At 47.8% G+C, this 16,956-nt stretch overlaps 1 protein-coding gene across 4 annotated transcripts in view; it reads right to left on the bottom strand.

The window, feature by feature from the left end:
• Nucleotides 1–16,956, bottom strand: part of LOC111177698 (death-associated protein kinase 2) — a 119,238-nt gene that overhangs the window by 21,802 nt on the left and 80,480 nt on the right. For all 4 annotated transcript variants that reach the window (XR_002645432.2, XM_022579739.3, XM_022579737.2 and 1 more), the window contains exon 5: nucleotides 3,651–3,780. Coding sequence is in view for 3 of the 4 variants with exons in the window: in XM_022579739.3 (XP_022435447.1) it covers nucleotides 3,651–3,780 (130 nt within the window). In the remaining variant the exon portion in view is untranslated. The remainder of the gene's footprint in view (nucleotides 1–3,650; nucleotides 3,781–16,956) is intronic.

Below are 16,956 nucleotides of genomic sequence, written 5' to 3'. Positions count from 1 at the left end.
TTTGTTAGTTTTCTTACTCTTTTTTCCCCCAGCTTCTACTTTTGTAATGGCTACCCCTGAGACTTTACTATGAATATCAAATAAATTCTAACATAAATCAATATTTTGACACTCCTCTAACAATACAAGAAACTTAGAACACTAATTTCGAGTACTCTGTCCTAGCTAACGTTATTTTCTTCAGTTTCTGGTTCTTTTTTTCAGTCCTACAATTAAAGCTTCATCATCAGCATCATCGTTATCATTCTCTAGGAAAGAAAATAATTATATTTGCCTAATGTTTTACTGATTTCTTTGCTCCTATTACTTCTTGCATTGAGAACTCCCTTCAGAGTCATTTTCCTTAATTCAGAAGTATATCTTTTGGAAGTTCCACTAATGAAGGTCTGCTGGAGGTTAACTGTTTTGTCTTTTTTGTTGTTGTTCTTTTTTGTTTTTGCTTTTTTTCTGAATCCCTTACCTTCATTCTTGAAATATAATTTCTCCACAATTATGGGGTTTTTATTTTTCCTCAGCTCTTTGGAGATTATATTCTATTGGACATTGGTTTCCATTGTTGTTTTGAGAAGTACGCTGTCAGTCCAGTTATTGGTTTTTGTTTGTTAATTTTTGTCTTTTGTAGGTAACCTGTCTTTTCTCTCTGGCTGATTTTTAAGATCGTCTCTTTGTATCTGGTGCCCTATACTTTAACTATAATGTGTCTAGGTATAGATTTTTTTTTTCTGATTGATATACATTGTCCTTTCTGTATCTGGGGATGCATCTTTTTACATTAGATCTGAAAATTCTCAGCCATTCTATTCAGATATTGCTCCTGTATTGTCTTTATTCCCTTGTCCGGGAATCCAAATAGACCTATGTTAGGCTTCTTATTTTAAACTTATTCCACTTATCCTCTCTTTAATATTTCTATATCTTTGTCACTCTGTGGTATTCTAGCTGATTTTTTCCAGCTCAGTCTTCCAATTCTTTAATTTTCTCCTCAGCTGTGTATAATCTGCTGTTTGCCCCATCCACTGAGTTTTAAATTTCAATGAGTATATATTGAATTTCTTAAAGTTCTATCTGGTTTTTTAAAAAATCTGCCTGGTCATTTTTGAATCTCTTGTTGCCTGCTCATTCTTGTGAGTCTACCTGTTATTTCTATATACATTCCATTTATTTAATAGTCAACATCTGATAATTTTAATATCCTACATCCTTGAACATCTAAATCTTGCTAGTCTCTGATAAATGCTGATATGTATACTTGCCTTTAGGAGAGGTCCTCCTATTGAATATTCTTGCTGCTCGAGCTCTACGTTCATAGGTAGGACAGGTGATGCTGAAGGAGTTACTTCACTTAAAGATTTATCTTACTTCCTATGAGTCCAGAATTGCATGAAAAATAATATTTTTCTCAAGAATCCAGTTTTGTAGTGAGAGGACCTTTTGGAAGACCTGGTCCACCACACTCCCAGGAGCTGACACTTTTTAACCCTGGTCTCAGGTTAAAATTTCAAAGAATGATGGGAATAGGGAAGAGTGCTTATAACCTGTGTTCAGGGGTCTTGGGAAAAGGAAGTCATCATAATTTGGTCAGGGGCTTAGAGAAACCACCCTATATATCTGTAAGGTGCAAATAAGACCAGTTCTGGGCTGGAGCTGTGTCACACTGGCTCACAAGAGTCAACTGTGTGCATCTTTGCCCAACTCTGAATTCAGTGACAACATGTTGGTAGGTTGAAATTGGCAGATGTTATTCAACCTAATTAGGGTTGTATTCTGTTTTGTTTTGAGACCTGGTTGTTAAGACATTTACCAGTATACCACTGGGAAAAACCCTCCACAGTCTGGCTCCACCCATCAATATCCCACTGACACTGCCAGCCCGTGTGAACCCTCTGATCCATCTAGAGTGGACAGTGAATGGTCCCTGATAAATGCACTCATTCTGGCCCTTCACCCCTGCTGTGGTAACTCTGAATCCAGGATGTGCACCTCCTCTACCCTGGCTCCTTCCCGACCCCCCTTAGATCCTCCCACACCCACAGCGACAGCACTTTGTCCCTCACTGACTCAAGGCCAGGACTGATCCCACTGACCTTGTGAGAGTGGATATCTTGTCTGAACAGTCTTTCAGAGCTGTCTATATCACTCCCCTTACACTTAACCACATCCTGTCTCATGTCACCTCTTCCATGACTGCCCTGAATTTCTAGTTGAACCATTTATTATCATTCAACACTTGGTATGAGCTTAAATAAACATGCATTTTTACCACATATGTGAATGGCGGGCAGCAACTGCTATCCTGCACAAAATTTGAGACTAGACACCTGCACCCCAGGTTCAAGTTGGCCCTGCCACCAACTCACTGTGTGACCCTGGGTGCGCCAGTCTGAGTGTGGCTTCTTACTATCACTGTGTCCCCAGTACCTAATATCTGTCATATAGTAGGTGGAGAATAACCATTGGTTGACCTTAAGTAAAATCCCCTAGCTCTCCAAGTCCACATTTAAACTAGATCAGGTGATCTGAAAACATCCTTTCAGCACTCTTATTTGATGGTTTGATGTCTTGTTTCCAAAACTAAATTGAACACTCCTTGAGGGCAAGGTCTTCTTATAGAGGACAACGTGGTCTAATGGAAAAAGCACAGGCTTTGATGTTGGATGTATCTGTTTTTGAATCTCTGCTCTACCACCTACTGGTTGTTTTGCCTTAAACAAGGCACTTGATGGAGAAGATATTTTAAATCTGCTTCATTAGATCCTATAAGGATTAATTTGGACAATGCCTGTAGAGCACCAGGCATAGTGCTTGGTACACAGCAAGGTTTCCCTGCCAGGGGGTCTGTGGGGCCTCTGCAGTTTCATTCCACAGTGGCTGCAGAGCTGCTATGTGTGGCCTGAAAATCTATCAGGGTGGATGTTCTAACGCATCCCGTCTTCCTTTTTGATTAGACTGTGGTCAGAAGTTTGAGCCCCCAGGCTTTGAGGAGACCATTCCCTCCCTCCATCTCTAAGACCACTCCAACTCCCAAAGCAGAGAGGTGTTGGTTCTGAACTTTCATTCCTTTCCCCTCTGCAAAGCTGTTTCTTTATGACCATCCCCCCTCCCCCCCGACCTGTGGTGCAAGTCCCACCAGGCCTAGGCCAAGGCTGAGAGACACAGAGGGAAGACAGAGCCGCCAGGGCTCTGCTGGAGCTGGGCCTCCTGTGCGTGAATGAAGGCCAGGCACACAGGAGAGGCGAGCAGCTGAATCTGGCATCTGGCAGAAGATTTCCCTTCTCTTTTTCAGGAAATCAAAAGCTACTCCAGAAAAGGTTGAGTTTATGGGAATGCAAGAGGGCGAGGTAATTTTAAATGTTCATAATCTCTTCTAAGAGCAGGCAGTGGAGCCAGCTCTGGGAGGATTTAACTCTGCAAAGGCCTCTAGCCCCACCTGGCCTCTCACTGCCCCACTGGGCGCTCAAAGCCAGCACCTGGACCCTCATCCAGAGGTCAGTGAGACACTTCCTTCCCTACCCATTAGATTTCTAGGGGGTCTCCAAGGCATCATCTCTCAGCCCATAGGCCACAGCTCCAGACGCAGGGTTTACTACTGGGATTTCTCTACCTCCTGATCCCAGATTCTCAGTTGGGAGAGAAACAGGCCTAAAACTCACCAACAAATTCTGGCGTCCCAAAAATGTTCTTAAATTCAACTCCATCTTCTATTTCATGAGCCAGGCCAAAGTCAATCAGCTTGATGTGTGGAATGGGAATATTCTTGTCCAACAACATAATGTTTTCTGGCTGGAGAACAAAAAAAGAGAAGAAAAGGGATAAAAGAAAAGATGGTAATTAAAGCCCTATTTTATGTTTTTGCTTTGGTTTTGGGGTGGGGTTTGGTGTTCTTTTTTGGGACACCAAAACAGCATAAACACTTTCTTGTTTTTGTGTCCTCAGTCTTCTCCTGTGAACTCAAAAACAGCCACAACGCCAAGGGCAAGGCCTGGGTTTTACCAAACCTGCTGCTGACAGCAGAACCAGACTCTGGCTTTAATCCTGTTTCTGTCTCTGAATGGCAGATCCCTTTAATGCAGTGCCTCTGTTTCCCCATCTGTCAAATGGGGCCAGGGAGATACTTGCAGCATTTCCTGTAAACAAAACCACTGCCTCTCTGGGTGTATGTGGGTGGGGAGGGGCACTGCAACATAGCCTCACTTTACACATGGCTTATTGACCTCCATTTTCCTGACCACCTCTTTCCCCTGGCTGGTCAGCTTCCTGTGGACAACACTCCCCTCCTGCAGACTAACGGTATGGCTCACACTTCTCTATGTGTTTAACTAACATTGGCCCTCAGTGGAACACAGGAAAAAAACACCTAATTTCCAGGGAAAATACCAGCTGCCCAGACTATTCCCAGCCCAGTAAAACAGCTGCCAGATCTTGGGCTTCCCTGGTGGCGCAGTGGTTGAGAGTCCACCTGCTGATGCAGGGGACACGGGTTCGTGCCCCGGCCCGGGAAGATCCCACATGCCACGGAGCAGCTGGACCCGTGAGCCATGGTCGCTGAGCCTGCGCATCAGGAGCCTGTGCTCCGCAACGGGAGAGGCCACAACCGTGAGAGGCCCGTGTACCACAAAAAAACAAACAAACAAACAGAAAAACAGCTGCCAGATCTAACACAACAGTGGGGGGGGCGGTGTGTACGTAGGGGGACAGCCCTGCCCTGGCCTCACTCAGCCCAGGCACCCAGTGAGGCTAGAACAGGATCCTGAGCCTAGCCTTCTCACTCCCACCCAATCACGCAGAGCACTCAGTGGGTGAGCAGGTCCCTCTGATTCATCTTCTTCCCTGCTACTCCTCACCAGGACCGTCCTAGATCCCATTTGAAATGGAATGCCTTGAAAACACGCATCTACACAAAAACTGGTACACAAATGTTCACAGTAGCGTATTCAGAATAGTCCCAAAGTGGAAGCAACACAAATGTCCATCAACTGATGAGAAGGTAAACAAAATGTGGTATATCCATACAGCAGAATACTATTCAGCCATAAAAAGGAATGAAGGCGGAGAAAAAAGTATAAAGGAATGACGTACTGATACATGCCACACCATGGATGAACCCTGAAAACATGGTGCTAAGTGAAAGATCAGTCGCCCAAAACCACAGATTATATGACTGCATTTATATAAGATACCCAGAATAGGCAAATCCACAGAAACAGAGTAGATGAGGAGTTGCCTAGGACTAGGGGATTGCGGAGTGACTGCTAATAGGTACGGGGTTTCCTTCGGGGGTGATGAAAATGTTTTAAAATTGATTGCAGTGTTAGTTGTGCAACTTTGTAAATTGTAGACTTTAAATGGGTGAATTACATGCTAGTGACATATAAATCTCAATAGAGCGGTTTTAAATCAATAGATAAGTAAATAAATAAGTGTTTAAGAAAACTGAATGCCCCTGTTTCTCGAAGTACTGGAGAATTTCCCACCTTGCACTTTTGCTCTCATCATCTACCTGGAAAGCCTCTGCTCGGTCTCGGCCCACTGAAATCCTAGCCAGGCTTCAAAGTCGAACTCAGTCCACCTCTTCCTTGAAACCTTTCCTCAGCGGCACTGAGCCTTCTCCCCCCACCCACAGACGTGAACCCTCCCTCCCCCGGGGCCCCTTCATGCTCACTGGAACCTTTCTGCTATGACAGTTGTCACACTCTCTCTTGTCCGACAGTCCTCGATGTCTATCCTCGATGCTCTACTGGACCCTCAGCTGGAGGGAGGATTCGGGTCTTTGCATCTCCGCCCCCCACAGCGCAGAGCTCAGAGGGGGGCAGGTGGAGGGTGGCCCTAAAAGTTGGCTGAACTGATTCTGAATCTGCTTTGAAGACAGCCCAGGTGTCCCCATCCCGAACTTCCCGGCTCCCTGGTCTCTGTGACCTCACTTCACAGTGGCTGGAAACTTTCACTCAAGTGAGTTGGACGAGGAATCCCTCCTTTTTTAAAAAAAAAAAAATAATATGTTTCCTTTTGCATTTTAAAAGTGTGTTTATTCTTTTCCCCCTCTGGAGATTTCTCTCAACTTATTTTGAAACTGTGTCAAAGTCCTTTCCCAAGGCAGGGCGGTTCCTTACACTCTGCAGAAAGGAGAGTGAGGGCAGGGGGAGGTCAGGACACAGGATGCAGGCTTGGGGCCCCCTCCAGTGCCCTGACCCGGCCCTCCGGTGGCTGCCCAGGGACCCCAAGCATCCTGGCACCCCATGTGGTGAGCTGAACCCTCCCTGCTGCCCACCATCTCCTGAGCAGGGGGCTTCTCCTCCCTCCATTCCACCACGTTCCTCAGCCACCTTTTGGGAACTTCTCTCTTCCTGGGAATGGCCCTGAGGCTTCTCCCTGGGGCTGAGGGGCCCGGTCCGGTCCTCCTGACCACCACCCAAAACCTCTGAACAGGGCTGGGAGCCGCAGTGGACAGAGGCAGACACACTAGCCCTGGTGGTCCCCAGGACTGGGGGGCAGTAGGGATGGGGGGCAGGGACCCCACAGGAAGGAAGGAGGAACAATTGGAGGCAGGATTCTCCCAGGCATTCCTGGAGAATCCCTGGGAGAATCCCAGGAGATTCTCCCTAAGAAGTGAGAAGTAAGTCAGAAAGAGAACGACAAATACCGTATGCTAACACATATATATGGAATTTAAGAAAAAAAAATGTCATTAAGAACCTAGGGGTAAGACAGGAATAAAGACACAGACCTACTAGAAAATGGACTTGAGGATATGGGGAGGGGGAAGGGTAAGCTGTGACAAAGCGAGAGAGTGGCATGGACATATATACACTACCAAATGTAAAACAGATAGCTAGTGGGAAGCAGCCGCATAGCACAGGGAGATCAGCTCCGTGCTTTGTGACCACCTAGAGGGGTGGGATAGGGAGGGTGGGAGGGAGGGAGACGCAAGAAGGAAGAGATATGAAAACATATGTATATGTATAACTGATTCACTTTGTTATAAAGCAGAAGCTAACACACCACTGTAAAGCAATTATACTCCAATAAAGATGTAAAAAAAAAAAAAAAGAAGTGAGAAGCGTCCTTGCCTCGCATCCTCTCACCTTGGTGGCCCACAGTCCAGGGGAAACAGCCTCTCCACTGGCTTGTGAGAACCTCCGTGCAAGGCCACGTTTTCTCACCTGAGTCCCGTCTGTCCCCTGCCCCACCCCAAGAACCTATCACAGCAGGTGACTGCTCCCCTGCGTGGGACACTCTCCCTGCACTGTCCCTACCCCCAACCTGGCTAATTCACATTCACATTTCAGCAAAAATAGTACCTCCTCCAGAAAGCCTCCCCCTGCTGCCCACACCCGCCACTTCTCCAGTTCCCATCAAACCCTGCACCTCCCCTATTTCAGTGCTTTTCCCACTACCTCGAGCTTGTCAGTTTACCGACCTGTCTGCCCCACTGGGCTAAGAGCTTCCCGAGGGTTTAACTCCTATCAACTACCCAAAGGTTAGCATAGAGCCTGACATCCACCAGGTGCTCGGTAAATGTTCCCCAAATGAAGACAGGTGCCATTTAGTAAATCCCTACAATGTGCAGGTCCAGTGCTAACCAGGCACATGACATACTTTATACCTCACTGACCCTCTCACTACCTTATACGGTGGCTGTTTATCTTTCCTCTTTCTTAGGAAAAGAAACCAAAACTGCAAAAATACTGATTCATGGACCAGGGAGTTTAACCTCTTTCTGTCCGACTCCAAAGCCTGTGCTCCTAACCACTAGGCTAAATGGTCCCCCTTCCCTGCTTCTCAAGGGTCCTGGGAATCTATCCCAGGAAGAAGTGGGAATGCAGCTTGGTCCTAGCAGCCTGGGGCAAATTCGCACCCTGGCTCAGGCACAGCTATTTTCCTGCCCCGACACCTGTTTCCCATCCCAGGATGCCTTTCTTCCTGTGACGCTTTCACCCTGGTGAGCAGCCCCACGCCCCGCCCTTGGCCTGGCCCTCGTGCTGTGTCCAGAGACTCAGAAAGGAGCGTCAGGACCTCCTGGGCTGAACCCCCTCATTTCAGTGAGAAAACAGAAGTCCTGTCAAAGAGAGTCCCAAGACAGGTCTGCATAAAGTGATGGGGGTCTAGGGGTTTCAGGCTGGGAGGTGGGCCCCCCAAGAATGCTCTGCTAGGTGGTGGAGACCTGGGTCCTTGTCCCCACCTCACTCACTACTCACAAGTTGGATCATTTGGACCAGATGCACCTTCACCTCAGACCAGCCCTGACTGGGAGTACACAGAGGTCGCAGGCTCCCCGCCACCAATGCTTCCTACTTCCTGCCCAGGCTACCAAGGAGATCCTAGGCTGGCCAGGGGACCTGGACCCCATATCTGCAGCTTCTCCGACTTTCAGCAAGGCTTCCTTCTTGCTATCCCAACCTCCAGTAATAATCTGATGAGGCGAGGAAGCAAGGTAGGGACTGACACTTACTGCACATCTACCAAGGCAGGCATTGCACTAGTGCTCTGTGTCATCCTTGCAGCCACCCTGAGTGGCAGGTACTATTATCAACCCCATCCCACAGATGAGGAAACAGAGGCTTAGAATGATAAAACATGCACCCAAGGTCCAACAGCTCATAATGGCAGAGTCAGGATGAGCTTCCCGGGAAGTCCAGCTCCTGCGCTCTCCACCACAGCACCCTATTTGGTTAAATATCTTCAGTGGTCCTACTGACCACCAGAGAAACTCTAAATGCCCTGCCTGATATTTGAGGCATCTGAGGCTCTGCACTTTCCAGCCTCACTGCCCATCACTTGCCTGCACCTGTAACTCAGGATGAGCATTACCAGGCCCAGGACGACATCTCTATTCCATCCTTTACTCTGGCTCTTCCTCTTGCCTAGAATGCCTTCCTACTCTTCCTCACACTTTCAGAGCCTATCCCCTATCTCTGCCCCCTTTTATTCCCTTGCTTTTCCATGAAGCAGCCCTTGACCTTGTGCTCTAACCCCCTCAGCACCGAACATGCTTACGAGTGAGTGGTCCTAGTTGCAGGCTGTCTCTCGTATCGTGATGCAGCTTTCCTGGGTGGTAGCCTCCTTGGGAAAAATTTCAATCAGTTTTAAGGTTCCTGGCATCCCCTATGGTGTCCTGCATCCTGCACGTTTCATAACAATTTGCTGATCTGAACTGAAGGAATTGGGGGCTAGTGGCTCTTCCCTTTCTGGGCCATGGAGACCCTCTACCACTAGGGGCGCCCGAGAGCACACCTCCCCACAGCGCTGGTATAGGGCTGGATCAAGAGGGAAAAGGGACTCAGGGAGGGTCTGAAGGGTGGTCTGAGGGCAGCAAAGAGGCAGTTCCCCCAAGGGTTTGGTCTAAGCTTCTTCACTTCCCCGCTCCCCAAACAGGGTAGGGTGGTGGAGAAGAGCCCAGGCCTGGGTATTGGGAAATTCCAATTTCAACTCCACCACCCAAGGCTGTGTGAGCTTAAGCAGGCTACTTCCTCTCTCTGGGCCTCTGTCTCCCAACTCCAAAATAGACCCTGGATGATAGCCAAAGCCTCTTCAAGCTCTAGGCCCTGTAGCTGCCAGGTGGTACATCCTCCAAGCTGGCTGGGCCAATTCCCACTCCTCTGGGCCCCAAGGCAGGACCACAAAGCCTCAGGTCTCCTGGTTCCAGGGCAGGAAAGAAGAGCAGACTGCCAAGCCAGACTGCCCTTGGGATAGTGCAAGCCCATCCACACTCCCTCACTCCTGTCATTCTCCTCCAGCTTTATTTACTTCAACCAAATACTTCACCCACACACCTGACGTCACCTCCAAAGCACGGCTGGAGGAAGGGATCACATTTCCATAGATGCTGCCACTGCCGAGCCCAGGGCCCATGGCGTAGTCACCAGGAGGTGAAAGTTTCCCCACCTGTTAAAATAAAGCCACCAACTCAGCCCATCAGGCAGACAGCTGTGGGCCAATGTGCCCTTTAGCAGCCCAGTGGATCTGGCCTGAGGCACCTACTATGGTGCCATCTGGAAGCTGATCCTCCAGGGGGGGACCCCTGTCGGGTGATCCCTACTGGCCTGGTACAGCATGTCTAAGAGCCCCTGCAGGATGAAGGCAGCCTCAGGGGATCTATGAAGTGAGGTTCCAAAGACCAGAGCTTAGAGTCAGGCCTGGGTTCAGATTCCACCTCTACCTCTCACAGTGAAACCTGGGCAAAGTCATTGGACCTCCTGGAGCCTTGGTTTCCCCATCTGCAAAATGGGAACACCTACCAAGGCATACAGTGTCCTGAGAATTCAGGGAGATGGTCCATGTAAGGAGCGGTGCCCAAGGAGATTTCAGAGCAGGGTGGCTATGTTTGCTCTCTCCTTTCAGGGATGCAGCAGTGACAACAGTCATCCCCGGGAACTTTACTGAAACCCTGCTGAATCTGAAGAACATGCCTTTCGCAGACCTGCCTCCTCCCCCACTCATCTTCTGCTTGCCTCCCCCCATCCCGTTTCCCCCCCAGACTCACAATGTTGGGGCTGCAAGGGACCTCAGAGACCGTTTAGTTCCTTCATGCTGCAGAGCTGCCCAGAGAGGTCAAGAAACTGCCAAGGATACCAAGCAAAGAGCAGAGCCCAAGTCTGCTGACCCTCGGCCCAGTGCCCTCTCCAGGTGCCTGCACGGCCTGCCCATCACCAGGTGAGGCTGCCCAGCTCAGCAGAGCTGGAGCCCAGCCAGGTCTGTGCTGTGGGGACAAGGAAGCTGTCTAGGAACCTTCCCTGGAAATGTCAAGCACAGTCCCAGGTTATTCAGCAAGTGCTGGGCAACCTGAGAAAGCAGGGCCACATGCTGCCAGGGGTCTGTGGGCAGGTTTCCATGGTGCTGAAGCAAATTCTCCCCACCCACCCCCCAGCACACTGTAGATGAGACCACAGGCAGCCCTTCCCCACCAGGGTCCGGTGCGGCCCGGGCCCAACGTCCACCTTCATCAACATTCAAGGCCCTCCCACCTCTGGACAGCACACCCTCTGCCGCGTGCCAGCGGACCTTCATCACCCCCACCCCAACCTGCAGTTCACTCTGCTGGAATGCCTTCCTGACAGGCTTCCTCCCCTCTCACCACCCAGCTCCAGCACTTCCCCACTGGGACATCTTCTGTGACCCCCTCCCCGTCAATACACACAGCTAGTTGTTTCTACCCAAGGGCCGGCAAGGTACACGGACATACCTCTGGCAGAGAACCAACTGCACTACAACTACTCCCCACTAACCTGAGGCCCCACAGGGGAGGACAGGGGCTTTGCCTCTCTTTTCCATCCCTCGCACCCAAGAGGGGCTGCAATGTAGTAGATGCTCAGGAATGGTTTACCAGGTAAAGGAATGAAAGAATCGGCGCAGTCATATGTGTGTCTCTTGCACAACCTGCTTTTAGGGAGTCAACACAATGACTAAGAGCCTTAGAACCTGGGTTCGAATCCCAGTCTTGCCATTTACCAGCAGTCTGACACCAGGCAAGTTACTTAACCTCTCTCAGCCTCAGGCTTCTCACTTGTAAATTAGGGGTAACAATGAAACCTACCTCAAGAGGGTTACTAAGAGGATCAAACAAGGCATATAAAGTGGCCTGTAGCCGTTGTCATCATCTCTGTGCTTATTTTCCTGGTCTTGCCGCTCCTCTCCAGAGGTCTTTATCATCTGTCTATTGAACTCTTACCCAGCTTTCCAGTCAAAATGCTATCTTCTCCAGGAAGCATCACCTGGATACCCAGCCCAGCCCTCCTTCTTTCTCCCAGCTCCACACTCGTGCAGCAATCTTGACCTGCAGCACCAAGCACTGCCAAGACCTTTATGTGTTAGTCTTGCCTCCCCCACCAGACTGCACACTTGCTGAGGGCAGTGCCTGTGTTTCCAAAGGCACCCAATCTGAAGTTTCACGCATAGCAAAACCTACAGCACTTAGTTTACGAAGCGTTTACACACCTCTTATTTGATTCTCACTCTCTGAGGTAGGAACCGTCATCACCCCATTTTACAGATGAAGAAGTCAAGGCTCAGAGAGGTTAAACGCTTGCCCAAGATGCCTGTGTGCTCTCTCCTCTCCCATGTTGCCTCGCTTCCTCTAGCTTATGTAAGGGTGCCCACTTAGATCACCCCAGCCGGCTGGCAAAGTTGGCATTTCCATCTCAGCTCTGGTAACTCACCAGCTTGCTGGTCCAGCTCCATGTTTTTCTTTCTTTCTTTTTTTTAACTGATGCTTTCCTCTTTTTTTTGGGCGGGGGGGGGAGCTACATCAGGTCTTAGTTGTGGCACATGGGATCTTCGTTGCGGTGCACAAGCTCCAGAATGCTTGGGCTCTTCGTTGTGGCGTGGGTTTCTCTCTAGTTTCAGCACTCTGTAGTTGTGGCGTGCCAGCTCCAGAGCACGTGGGCTCTGTAGTTTGCGGCATGCAGGCTCTCTAGTTGAGGCGCGCAGGCTTAGTTGCCCCGCGGCATGTGGATTCTTAGTTCCCCGACCAGGGATCGAACCCTTGTAACCTGCATTGGAAGGTGGATTCTTAACCACTGGACCAGCAGGGAAGTCCCTCCAGCTCCATGTTTTTCCTAGAAAACGCACATCTTAGGGAAGGGCCCCAACCCAGTTGAACTGGATTTGTTAAACCACAGCTTCTGGACATTCACTCACGGCCTGCTTCTCTATGGGAGGCTGCTGCATGGTTCTAGAAGCCCTGCCTGGTAAAGTCAGAGAAAACCACTACCTACTGTCTCTGTGCTCTTATTGGGTAGAGGGAGGGAAATAAAAATTCACTTTCAAGGCCATTCTAGGACCACTGGATTTCAGCCTTGCGCCAATCAGCAATGCTGGCTCTCTGGTCTGTGCCACACGACAACCAGCATTTGCCTTGGGCTCTCCCCACACATCACCTTATTCCTCACAGCCGCCAAGCAGTGGATGGTCGGAGCCTCCATTTAACCAGTGAGGAACCTGGGCCTGAATCCAGGCACTCTGAGCCCCAAGCTGTGCTTTGGGGCCCATCTGAGCTAGTTACCCATTGGAATCCCCTGGGGACTGTGTTAAAAATACCAAAGCAATTAAATGAACCCACCAGGAGTGAGGCTCCAGAATTGGTTTTCTAAAGCAAGCTCTGCAAGAAAGTCAAAATCATATAGTGCCCAGTGTTTGGGGAACCAGCACTAAAGAGGGCCCTCTCATTGGACAGACTTGGTTTTTTTAAATAAATAAATAAACTTATTTATTTATTTGTTTATTTATTTATTTTTGGCTGAGCTGGGTCTTTGTTGCTACGCGCGGGCTTTCTCCAGTTGCAGTGAGTGGGGGCTACTCTTAATTGCGGTGCGCGGGCTTCTCATTGCGGTGGCTTCTCTTGTTGCGGAGCACGGGCTCTAGGCATGCGGGCTTCAGTAGTTGCAGCACGTGGGCTCAGTAGTTGTGGCACATGGGCTCAGTAGTTGTGGCGCACAGGCTTAGCTGCTCCGCAGCACGTGGGATCTTCCCGGACCAGGGCTCGAACCTGTGTCCCCTGCATTGGCAGGTGGATTCTTAACCACTGTGCCACCAGGGAAGTCCCCAGACTTGGGTTGAACCCTGCTTCTGCCCCAGGCTAGCTGTGTGACCTCGGCAAGTCATTCACCTCTCTGATCCTTGGCCCCTCATCTCCGAAACGGGAATGTTAATATGGTAAGGGGTTCTGAGGAGGCACAAGAAAACCTAGGAGCCCCTGAGCAACCTCCCCTTTCTATAAAATGGCCACGACCATGGAACCTACCTCCCTCATAGGGTCGTCATGTGGTTAAAAGGAGTAAACACATGCAGAGCACTCAGAGAAGAGCCTGCACATTTACTACAGCCTCAATAAATGCTGGCTGCCACTATTATCGTTACACCACTGCTGCCACCACCACAGCTGGCCTGCAGGTAGCACTGTCCTGTTTACAAAATGCTTTCACCAACAGAGTCTCAGAGCGCTGGGGGTGGGCGAAAGCTGGTGCCTACCGGCTCATGAGAGCCTGCTGTTAAATTTGCAAGAATGTTGTAAGGCAGTTGTTAAACTGAGCTATGTAAGAATATTATTTTAATATTAAAAATTAAATTATAGAAACATATTTAATTAAATTATATTTAAAATACTTAAAACTTATTACTTCCAGAACTTCCTTGGTGGCGCAGTGGATAAGACTCCATGCTCCCAATGCAGGGGGCTGGGGTTCGAACCCTGGTCAGGGAACTAGATCCCACGTGCACGCCACAACTAAGGAGCCCACCTGCTGCAACTAAGACCCCACGCAACCAAATAAATAAATAAATTTTAAAAAACGTATTACTTCCTAATTTCTATTAGGAATTATAAATTTCTATTTCTATTATATTTTATTTCTTTATTTCTATTATATTTTATTATTTTATATGATCTTGAGGTTATTTAATGCCTTTTATCTCTGAATGGGGGAACTACTTCATCATGGTATGTTACTGCACCCCTCTTCCTAGCTCTAGTCAGTGTCATCAAGTTGGTGCCTTGAAATTGGCCCCAGTGGGTGTATTTACACCACAGAAATCCGCAGACACTACAAATCAGGACTTGATTTCTTGATCCTAGACTTAGGAAGTGCTGCAGAAAATCACTTAATAACAGAGATTAAACTTATAAGGGTGTCGTGTCTATAGCCATTATTTTGTGCTAGCAGAGAAAATTGAAGAAATATTTTTCAATATTCAGAAACCATTATCCAATTCAGCAAAGAAGTCACTCATGTCATTGGCAAACAAGTAAAGTTCCAACACACGTCTTCATTGCTTCATTTTCACCTTACTTGTTAACATAAACAAAAATATCAACGAACAATCCTGTTGGAACTACACTCATTTGTCTATTGCATCCATAGGTTGGTATTGATACAAGACGTCAGCAAAAACCAAGGGAAGTGTTCTACAAGAATCAATTTATTTTTGTGAAATTTACAAAATAAAAGTCTTATATATTTTATTACTTGTAAAGTACATTATAAACCTTTGTATCAGTAGACTTTATAATAATTTAGTGTGTGTGTACATATGTTTATTGGAGATCCAGCTACTACCAGAACACCACTGCACAGAATCTGAGTAGACTAAGTTACTGTCTGTGATTCCCAGATGAGGAAACTGAGGATCAGAGAAGTTAATTAACTTATTCAAGGCCACATGACTAAGAAGTGGTGCAGCTAGGTTTTCACCCAGGTTTTTTCATGCCAAGATACCTTTCCACCACCCTGTACCACTTCCAGAATCAGGTTCTTTCACTCCTACTGAGATCAGCTGCATGGGGAGGGCTAATGGTAGAGATGTGAATGGAACCTAAAAGGTACTATTTGAACACATGATACTTCAGTGGAGGCCAGGCCTGGGCAGGGGCCCAGAGTGGAGGGCTGTGGGCAGCTGGAAGTAGCAAAGAGACTCTGAGCACCTAATGGTGATGGCAAAGGTAGTAAGGACAAAAGAGGAGGAGGGCACTGCTTTTTTGTCTTTGTTTCCTCATCTGTAAAATAGGGATCATGATATTCACTCCAAGCCATATCAACCTCACACAGTGTCCTGCCACGTTGGGAATCTGCCCAGCCTGGTGGTAGGAAAGCACCACCTTATTCATTACCCCTTTGGGTGCTTCCATGCCCACCTCCCTCTCTGAATCCCTTTGGAGGAAAGAGAGGAATAGGGAGAAATGTGGCCTCATAGGGAGGCTAGTTAAAATTCATAGCCAGCACTTGTAAGGAGTCTTAGAGTTTACAGGGACCTTTCAGAAACACTGATCTCCCCCTGGCCCCTCACTCCATTCCTGGGTGAGGAAGTGAGGGGCAATATTATCTCCACTTTCAAGGCCAGGAAAGGTCAGAGCCATGACCTCCCCAACCTTACCTAGCAGAGGTGAGACTTAAATGCAGGCTTGACCTACAATCTTCTCCTCTTTCCATTTCCCATGTGGCCTCCTGCTGTATCTCATAAAAAGCAGCTTGTTGGTTTAATGCTCCCAATTCACACATTTACTGCTATATTTCAACTCTTTCAATTATGGCTCTCCATAGTTTAATTTTTGCCACATTTTGTTCCTTCCCTCAACCATTTAGGAGCTCTGTGTCCTCATTTCACTTCTCCTCGGGTCACCCTAGGGTGGCCCTGCAGTAGTTGATGAAGCAGCCAGGATGCATCCCTAGGGCTCTGGGCTCCCATGCTGATGCATGGAGCTGAGATGAAGAGCCCACGGGGCACATACTGAGGCTGGGGCATAAGCTAAGCTTTGGGTATGAGGAACCGGAAGCAGGGTCCACCCTCAGAACATGCCAAGAGGGTAAGGAAATCAGAAAGGCTTGTATAAAAGCCTCAACAGCAAAATAAATCACTACAGAGCCCATGTGGCCTGCTTGGGTTAGAATGTAGAGTGAAAAAAGCAGGAGAGAAAATTGTAGAAGTAGTATAGTTATAACACCTTAACACACACACACATGCACGCATGTGCACACACACACACACACACACACCCTGTTCACAAAAAGCTGGAGAAAATATAACAAATGTTAATAATGATTATTTTGGAGTAGAGAGTCTGCAGGTAACTTCTTTGTATGTTTCTGTATTTTGTTACTTTTTATAATAGCATAAACGACCATTGACTTCATTTTTTAAGAAAAGTTTATGGGGTACCTTCGGTTCATCTCTTTCCCACAGTCTTATCATTACCTCCAACTGGCCTACTCTCTCCCATCCATTCTCTCTCCACTGCCAGGAGAATTTTCTTTCTAAATAAGAAATAGAATAATGTTTTTTTTACCAATTAAAGGTCTTCCACAAATTATTGTTAATTTTCTTAAGTGTGATAATGGTACTGTGGGTTGGTAGGAGACTGAACATAATCTTGAGAGATGCTTATTGAAGTATTTAGGGTGAAGTGTCAAGATAGCTACAATTTTCTTTGCAATTATACCATAATTTTTAATAAATTACATACATTTTAATACT

This window comes from Delphinapterus leucas, chromosome 2 (genome assembly GCF_059928025.1).
Source record: "Delphinapterus leucas isolate spDelLeu-1000000601 "Yukka" chromosome 2, BTC_Dleu_Yukka2, whole genome shotgun sequence".
NCBI classification, from domain to species: Eukaryota; Metazoa; Chordata; class Mammalia; order Artiodactyla; family Monodontidae; genus Delphinapterus; species Delphinapterus leucas.
Note: the sequence above shows the minus strand (reverse complement) of the source record. Positions and strands in the feature narration are given on the sequence as shown.